The sequence below is a fragment of the Gopherus evgoodei genome, chromosome 15, assembly GCF_007399415.2.
Source record: "Gopherus evgoodei ecotype Sinaloan lineage chromosome 15, rGopEvg1_v1.p, whole genome shotgun sequence".
Classification (NCBI taxonomy): Eukaryota; Metazoa; Chordata; order Testudines; family Testudinidae; genus Gopherus; species Gopherus evgoodei.
Window position 1 is genome coordinate 14,055,623 of NC_044336.1, and position 8,882 is coordinate 14,064,504.

The 8,882-nt window shown below is 48.0% G+C and overlaps 1 protein-coding gene across 2 annotated transcripts; it reads left to right on the plus strand.

Moving 5' to 3' along the window:
• Nucleotides 1–243: 243 nt before the first annotated feature.
• On the plus strand, nucleotides 244–8,144 carry MRPL38 (mitochondrial ribosomal protein L38). Of its 2 annotated transcripts, XM_030534494.1 has the most exons (9): nucleotides 244–344; nucleotides 1,894–2,073; nucleotides 3,323–3,457; nucleotides 3,555–3,763; nucleotides 4,203–4,275; nucleotides 5,209–5,254; nucleotides 5,752–5,910; nucleotides 6,560–6,696; nucleotides 7,380–8,144. In XM_030534494.1, exons 1-9 carry the CDS (start codon nucleotides 278–280, stop codon nucleotides 7,514–7,516), a joined length of 1,143 nt encoding a protein of 380 aa, XP_030390354.1. In that variant the 5' UTR covers nucleotides 244–277; the 3' UTR covers nucleotides 7,517–8,144. The 2 variants fall into 2 exon arrangements, with proteins under 2 accessions (XP_030390354.1, XP_030390356.1); XM_030534496.1 differs by lacking the exon at nucleotides 3,323–3,457.
• The last annotated feature ends 738 nt before the right edge of the window (nucleotides 8,145–8,882 follow it).

Genomic DNA, 8,882 nt, shown 5'->3' on the forward strand with positions numbered 1-8,882 from the left:
TGTGAGTGACACACAGGACTGCAGCTGTTAGTCAGGACCCCATTTTGTAGCTGACAATCATATTTGCCTTGGTAAAATAAATATATGGCCGCTCGCTGCCTGGGGCTGGAGTCTCTAGTCTTTCACCCCATGATGAGGATGTGCCTCCTTCTGAGGTATATTTTGTAACCTTTTCCTTCAGGCACTAGCTTGGACAGCCCGTCTCCGACAAACCCAATGTGGGACATGCTGTGAGTCGGGCGGGGCTTTCAGTGATCGGCGTCGCAGCGCTGGCAAAATGGCGGCGCCCATACTGCGCGCGGCGCTGTACGGAACACGGGCCGGGCGGGCGTTCGGTACCGCTGGTGAGTGACCGCTCTTAGCCCCGGAGCCTCTCGGCCCGGGCCCCTGGGGCTGATTCGCCGGGCGCAGCGGGAGCACGGGGGCTGGTGCCCCGGTTCCCTGCCTGGCTCCCCAGAAGCATAGCGGGGGCAGCCATCTGTCCGGGGATTCCGGGGTGGGTGGGCTCTCGGACGCCTGGGTTCCCTTCTCCCCCGCTGTGTGGGGCAGCCTTGTGTCCCAGGGTTTCAGAGAGGGGCAGCGTCTCGGACGCCTGGGTTCCCTTCCCAGCTGTCACTCGCAATGCAGGGCAACCATCTGTCCCAGGGTTTCAGAGAGGGGCAGCGTCTCGGACGCCTGGGTTCCCTTCCCAGCTATCACTCGCAATGCAGGGCAACCATCTGTCCCAGGATTTCAGAGAAAGGGCAGCTTGCTGTGTGGGGCAGCTGCCTATCCTGAGCTGCCGCAGTCCCTGCTAATGATAGACATGCGGCTTGCTGGGTCTTCTGGGGCCTGTAACCCCCGTTAGGGCCATGGGGCATCAGGATGCTTGCTCGGTGTGGTGGTGACATCTCTCTGCCTGCTGCGGTGGCTGCAAGTGACAGCAGTTGTGCGGTGGGATGGGGAACTGATGAAGCCTCTCAACACATGGTCATCCTGTTGCTGTGCTGGCCGTTGGGGACTCACTTCCTTCCTTACCCATTTGTAAAACATGCATAATGAACACCGGCCTGTGCTGCTATTAGAAGCGTTCCCACTTGCCCTGAATTTGGGGGGTAATACCAAACTTACTGCACTGATCCCCTGGTGTGCTGGATCACCCCAGAAATTACTAGGGGCTGAGAATAAGCAACATTGTATTTTGGTCTTAACATAAATTCAAAGCCCTCCACAGAACTGACTCAGGTTACTGAAGAAACAATCCCTTTCTGTGTGGCCATGACTATTCTCAATAGTTATGTAATGGAAAGGTCCACTTGCAAGCATGGGGAGCGGCGCTTTCTCAGCTGCTGGCCCGGGATGGTGGAATTCAGTCCTGGACCCATCAGAGTGTTCATGTATTTCACTGCCTTGAAAACAATTTTTTAAAATGGAAGAGGGGTAACTTAAAAACACACCAAGGAGAAAAACTTAACCTACTCTTCCCCCAAAATTAAACTGCCCAGGTACCATGGTGATGAGCAGAGTATATAAACCTCAGTAGAGTGTGTTGGAAATGGTAAAAATTTGTCCTTGATATCAAACAGTTTGCTTTTATTAGCACCCTTCCTTTGAGGATGTTAAAGTGCTGTACAAAGATTAATGGACTGAGCCTCGCATGCGCTGCTGTATATCATCATCTTCATCCTGCGGTTAGGGAAGCTGAGAGAACAGAAGTTAAACTGCTGGTCCTGAGGCTACAGCAGGCTGGGGGTACAGCTGGGAATAGAACCCAGGTCTCCTAACTTTCAGGTCTATGCTGTAGTCACAAAATCATCCTTATACTCTTCGTCCAGTCTAAGCCCCCTCTGATCTTGTCTGTGTAGCATATGATTGTCAGTGTCTTTGTAAAATAAAAACCTCCTGTGTTTTCAGCTGCTCTCTGCAAGCGGGCAGCCCCTCTGGGGCCAATGCCCAATGAAGACATAGATGTCAGCAACTTGGAGACATTGGAGAAATACCGCAGCTTCACTCGCTATTTCAAAGTGGCTGAAAAGGAGAGTAAAAAGACTCCCTGGTGGCAAACATACAGGAAGCATGTCACACCAGAGCAAGGTACCCAAGGGGAGGGAGATGAGTTCCTTTTGACTTCTGTTGCTCGAGGGAAGGGGGAGCTATTTGTAGGCCAGTAGTTATGCATGTAGCACCAAAATGTGCTCCACAAGGGATTGATCAAATACTTGTGTGGGTAGTAGACCCCTTGCTGCTGTAGAAATTTGCAAAGGTTATGCTCCCTTCAGGGAGACTGATTAGAATCTTCCCCTTAAAGAAAAGGGCTTGCCAGATGCAACTAAATCTTTGGCTTCCCTTGACTCAAAGATTAGGGAGGAGAGTAAGGAAGCTGTTTCCTGGGGCTCCTGTAATACAAAGGAAAATAAACCATAAGGTCTCCAAGCTCTCCTTTTGAAGTATGCAGGGGTTTAGTTTCTAATGATGTATTATATTTATTTTAATTCATAAAATGGCTAGTGAGCACCCACCCTATACTTACAGGCCCAGATCCTCAAAGATAGGAGCCGAAATTCCCTTGGGTCTGAGTGCCTTTGCACCACTTAGTTTTCAGTTAACCAAGCCAGCTGAGCTGTGTTTCACGATAGTTTAGGTGATTGTAAAGCAGGGAGTGGAAATATCCATGGGTGTATCTGTGGACCTGTTTAACAGGCTTGATACTTAAGCAAAACTCAGTCTCAAATGAGCTTCAGCGGGAGTGTGAAGTACTTTTTATCCTTAGATGTCTCCAAATCTTTTACAAAGCATTGTTAGATGCTGGGGTTGTAATGGCTGCATAGACAGAATAGCCAACATGCATGCACTAGCTCCCCTATAAACAAGAACATCAAAATCAGTTGTACTGAGAAGTCGTGGCTAATGTTCCACTTGAGTTATTCCCTATGTGCTTTCTTGGAAAGTGCCTTGTGATTTTTATCTTGTACGAGAGACTGGCAGAAGGGACCGTGTTCCATGTTCCACTTGAAGGAGGGCCCCTGTAACAGGATTATGCTGTAGTAGTACCACTGACAACACTAAACATTTCAGTGGTATCAGAGTTTCTCACTTGCCAGGCAGCTAGATGATATGGTGTGGACAAAATACTGTCCCAGTCTTGTTATGCGTTCCATGCGGGCACAGGGGTCTGTCTGCACCAAGCTCACTGCAGGATCAGGGCTTATGCCTGTAATTCATCTGATTATTTGTTTCCCTCATGCATTTTTGGTTTGTCTGTCACAGTTGCCCATGACTGCTGGACAGAGAGAACAGAACAGGGCTTATTTAAGGTTTCTCACTTTCATGATTTTGACCTTAGATGAAGAAGCAAAGATAGACATTGGCCTGCCTTACTACAGACCATCACGGGCAAAGCAACTGAAGGAGAGAAAAGAGATATTGAAACAGAACCGCCAGAGCATGGAAATGGAAAGAGCATCCCGCCTCAAGACGTGTATGTTCCCTGCAGTCTTGGTTTCCTCTTCTTCACTATCTGTGGTGGCCTGGACAACCCCTCCACGTGTCTTATAACTCCTTATTTGCAATTGCAGTGGTGATTCCACTTGACGAAGTCAAGGCAGAGTGGGAGAAAACCAATGGCCTGTTGCATAAGCAGCGTGTCGCCGAGCACTACGGGATATACCGCGATATGTTTGATGAAGCCACATTCGTCCCCATAGTGGTTCTGCGGATAGAATACAACCTAGATGACGAGCACGTCATGCCAGTATATCATGGGAACTTTGTGACACCCACCGAGGTATCTTATAATTGATCACGAGGAAGAATGTTAAAATATGCCCGAGTTAATCAGAAGCCACACAAGGTTTAACTGGCCTAACAGCACAGACACTTACTGTAAGAGGAATGTGCTTTTCAAAGAAATCCAGTGGAAAATCATATGCTTTGGAGATACTTCTAGTTAAGATAAGGAAACAGTATTACAGTGGATTCATTTTTAAATGAAATGGTGAACTTGCTTTTAATAAAGCTCCTCTACCTTTCCTGATGGAAATTGGTTCACTCTGTGGCAAAACCAAATTTGATTTGTTCTGTTGGGGCTGTTTTTAATTGTACAGCCAGGTTATGTCTGAGTGACTCATTCAATTTCTCTGTTTTTCAAAAAATAGATAATTTTAATGCAAACAATCCGTGGGAGCGTTCACGTTCACGACTGTCTCTTTACATTGCGTATTTAGGCTTCCAGTTCCCCAGAAGTAATATATGAAGCAGATGAAGGCTCCCTGTGGACTCTGCTGCTCACTAATCTGGGTATGTATCAAGACTTTCAGGAACTGCCTTAAACTGGCTGTTTCTACCCTCTTTTGTTTTGAAAATCGTATTACCTTGGACTGCATAACCTGAGTGGTGCAGTGGGGTGGTCATTCCATAGGGATTGTTCAGCCACACCTGCAGAATCACACCAGAAACTGTGCATAGAAGGGTTAGAATGGAAAGATCTGCTTGGCAAAAGGTGGTGGAGCTGGATGAAGGAATACCAATACTCTGCTTCTCTGACCAACCTTTAATTAGGGGGATTAGTTATTTTGCAAAGTGCAATGTGAATGCTAAATAGTGTCACAATATTCTTTACATACACTGGAGAGTTCAGCCTTGCAAAATTTCTCTGAGGGTGGCAGTACTATGCCCATTTTGCAGGCAGAGAAATAGAGTGGTGAAACGATTTGCCTAGTGTCTGACACGCTGCAAGGGAAGCCGCGAAAAGAAAGCTGGTTTCCTGACTCCCAATCTTGTGCATAACCGCAAGACTGTCCTCCTCTGCACATCTCATACACAAAGCTTTATATTTCCAAAGTGTTCTTACAAACATTAACTGATTTCCACAGCATTCTTGTGAAGTAGGTAGGTCAATATCTCTGTCCCCGTTTTGTAGATTAGGGAATCAAGATGCAGCAAAGTTGAGTGACTCACCCAAGGTCACGCAGTGGGTCGGTATCGACACAGAAGTTGGAACTCGGGGGTTGCTGGCTCGCACCCTTGAACTCCATCCTCTTGGGACTTGTTCCAATTGTTTTTCTGACACAATGAAGGCTTGGTAGAGAGCAGCTGAGAGGTCTGGAGGCATCATCCCCTTTTCCTGTTGGACTTAGGGAATTCTGACTTTGGAGTAGATCCTATCAATAAGGCAGCAGGCAAACACACAGTACTTGTCATTAAGATGTGATTTTCTCTGTGTGTGCGCAGATGGACACCTGAGAGATGCTGATTCTGAGTACATTCACTGGCTGGTGTGAGTATTGCAAACCAATACATCTGTGTAATGCATATGCTTTAGGGACGGCAGCCCCAGCCTCCCAAGCCCTGTGAGAGGAAAAATGGTCAAAGGAATGGGGAATGAGCTTCCCAACACAGCTTTGAAACGTAGTTGCCACAAAGACAAAATCTGGCAAACATCGACTTGGCTTTTCCCTGATCATCTGGCCTGCGTAGTGCTGATCAGACATCAGTCCTGGAGCACTGTTATCACTAAAGCTAGAGTAGTTCCAGGAATTGCTACTGTTTTCTGTTTAGCTCTCTGGATGTGATTTGCTGCTTCCCCTGAATAGGTCTGTCTCTAGTAGCTGCATGCTTGCTATGGCAGGGAATAGCCCACAGCTACACAAGGGGAGAGCATGCCACAGATCTTCCCATGCACGACTTCAGTGCTATGATTTTGATCAGAGATGTCAAAAAGAAAATAAAGCCAACCACTTGGATAATGACTGAAAAATGTCTTGCACTTGACAGGACCAACATTCCAGGCAACAATGTAGATTCAGGGACAGAGATTTGCCATTACTTCCCCCCATTCCCTGCCAAGGGAACTGGCTACCACCGTTTCGTCTTCCTCCTCTTCAAGCAGGACCGACCGATCGATTTCACCGAAGATGTTCGGCCGACCCCATGGTAACGTTGAATCTCGAGTCCCTGCCAGGTTCTTATGGCCCTGTATGATCAGAGTGGACAAAGCTGAAAAAATCCTGCTGCTCTCTGAAAAATTTTTACCCACTGAGATTATTGTAACAGTAACTGACCGTAACTGAAAGGTGATTTTTTTCCTCTGTTTCAGCTTGTTTCCTTTGCACTTTGGGCATCGTCACTTTTGCTGTTTCCCTTGCTTATTTGTTTTCACTAACAAAACAAACCCTCTGTGGGTTGTATGCACAGCTGGTCAGTGAAGACACATGCTGGTATTACTGCTACCACAGCCTGCCCCGTTTGTTTCACCCACCTGTTATACCTTTTCTTAAGTGAAGGCTCCAGGCCTGCAGTGGGATCAGTATGGAAGACGCTTGCACCTCCATGGCGTCCCATTGACTTCGCCAGTAGAACAGGATGTTAAGAAAATAACTTGCCAGATTGATGTGACAAGGCCAATTTATGTATGGCTGGCATGCATCCTCCTCAGGCTGCCTGGGGAGTTTGACTTTAAATAGCCATGTAGGTTTCTATCCTGGAGTCTGTTTCTTCTCCATCTCTGCAGAATCTATGGTGATGCAGGATTGTTAGCCATGGAAAAGAGAGACCCGTCCTTTTATTTCTGTCTTGTTTTCAGCCACAGTCTCAAGATGAGAACCTTCAAGACATTTGACTTCTACAAGAAGCACCAGAACGATATGACCCCAGCTGGGCTGGCATTTTTCCAGTGTCAATGGGATGATTCCGTTACTCACGTCTTTCACAATCATCTCAGTAAGAAACTCACTTTATAGTGGTATGGGGCAGTGCCTGTTGCATGAAGTGGGGGGTCTCATTCTCTTCCGACCACGCCATCCAGTAGTCAAGCATAACTGAATGTATTCTGAAGAAGACAGTCATTTGGTAGGGCCTGAGTTGGGAAGGGACAAGGGGATGAAAGCGGTTTGCTCAGATGTCAGACAAACCTGACTTAATCAACTGTGGCCACGCGGGCTCTCTGCGGTGGAGCAGATGAGGGTTCCTGGAGGCATGGACGTGTCTGAGTGCGGGGTGAATGCAAAGGCCAGTTCTGAATGTCCCCCTTTGGGACAGTTGCTCTAACTGGTTCCTAGTTAGCCACGTATCACTGGCACATTAGTCTGACTCTGGGAACATTTACAGCTGAGAATTAGAAGCAGTCGCCTTCGCCTTCAAAGGCTTCAGCATGTCCCGGCAGTCTAAGGGAACAGCCTTACTCCGGTGGGCTTTGAATCCCATTTCGACTGGATGCTTTAAAATAACAATGGGAGAGTATGTGGTGGAGAGAACTACGTGTGTGTTTGATCTATTGTTAATATCCAAGGAGGGAAACGTGGTATCTTTGGAACGACGGAGAGTGGGCGGGGCCTGGTGGGTTGGTGTGCAGGGTTAGGTTTTGAGCTCTCTCTTAGCTAACGTTCAGCATTGTCCCTTTGCAGACATGAAGGAGCCAGTGTTTGAGTTTGTGCGGCCCCCTGTGTATCACCCCCCTCAGAAGAAGTTTCCACACCTGCAGCCTCTGAGGTACCTGGATAGGTATAGGGACAGCCACGAGCCCACGTATGGCATTTACTAAGGAATTTGCCACCTCTCCAGGAGCTCCAGGCCATTGTGGCAGGAATACTCTACCTTCTCTAGATGCGTCAAATGACTGTGCTGTCTGGGATGCTCCATGTCTCTGGGAGAAGGGGAGTGTGGACTTTCGGAATCACAGCATGATGTGATCCAAGCTCTGTTTCATGGACAATACCGGAAAGGGTGTAACTGAGGTTCGCAGATATTTCTGCTATTGGCAGTTACCTGGTCAAAAGCCTTGTTAATAGAAGGCATTTATGGCCATGAGAGCGTATCCATCTCTGCTCTGAAGGAGCCAGATGCTAGTGGTAGCTGAATGGCCCAGTGTCCTCCAAAGGCACCATGTCTCACTTCACTGCAGGAGCCAGAGCTCTAAGCATACGTGGGCCAAGGCTGACTCGATCTGATTAGCCAGTTCAGATCATGTATCTGTGCAGTGACAGAAAAATACCCTCCTCTAAATCCAACCCAGTGATCTGTGCAGCCTGGCAGAGGCAGAACTCTCCATCCGGTGCGTCATCTCCTTCCCCTGCCATGAACTTCCCAGTGATGGGATCCTGAGCAGCATCCTTCATATTTTTGTACAGATATTTCAAAAATCTGAATAAACACTTTCCAAGCGAAGCTGGGGACATGACTGGGTGTGAGTCGCTGAGAGCTTTGGGGAACCCACAGGGATCCTGCCAGCAGCTAATGCAGCAGTTTGAAATGCATCGGGCTCTTTGGGCATTTCAGGACTGATGGGATCAATGCTTTATGCTGAAGGGCAGCTTCCTGCTGCTCTGGACCCTCACTCCCCCACCCCTGCTGCTCACTGCCATGTGGGTGGAAATGCTGGCACAGCAGAGACTTGAAATAGAAGTCACATTAGGATGACCAGGCTGCCTCGAGTTTGAGAATGGGTGGGAAGGGGTTGGGTCCTACCCCAAAATTAAGAGAACACAAACTCCAGGTATGGTCCAAACTCACCTCCTTCCCCGTAGGCCATGGACAAGGTCTGTTTGTTGTTGTGGATCAAAACCAGACCTCAAATCTGCCTGGGACTGGGTTGAGACACGTTGGCACGGCAACGTACAGCACAGGCACCACTGCATCTGCGCTGTAGATACATGGTGCCTTCCAATTACCAATGCTCTGACTCAGCACCTATCCCCAGCCTTAAATTAACCCCCACATAATATCAGTACCCCTGCTCCAGCTCTCTAGCACTCCAGCTGTGTATTCCCTGTAGTAGCTCCTGTCACAATATCTGAGGCGTCCCTCTTGTTAAAGGAGTAAGAGTACCAACAAAAGACATTTAGTGGATCAGTATCCGCCCTTCTACTTGACTCCTTCTGTGCCACAACAATGGATGCACCAACTGCCTG

Excerpts from the sequence above, each read along its gene's own strand:
- MRPL38 (XM_030534494.1), top strand. The coding sequence starts at position 278 with ATGGCGGCGCCCATACTGCGCGCGGCGCTGTACGGAACACGGGCCGGG. Across the intron at positions 3,458-3,554 it reads AGCATCCCGCCTCAAGACGT|TGGTGATTCCACTTGACGAA; the intron begins GTATGTTCCCTG and ends TTGCAATTGCAG. Across the intron at positions 6,697-7,379 it reads CGTCTTTCACAATCATCTCA|ACATGAAGGAGCCAGTGTTT; the intron begins GTAAGAAACTCA and ends GTCCCTTTGCAG.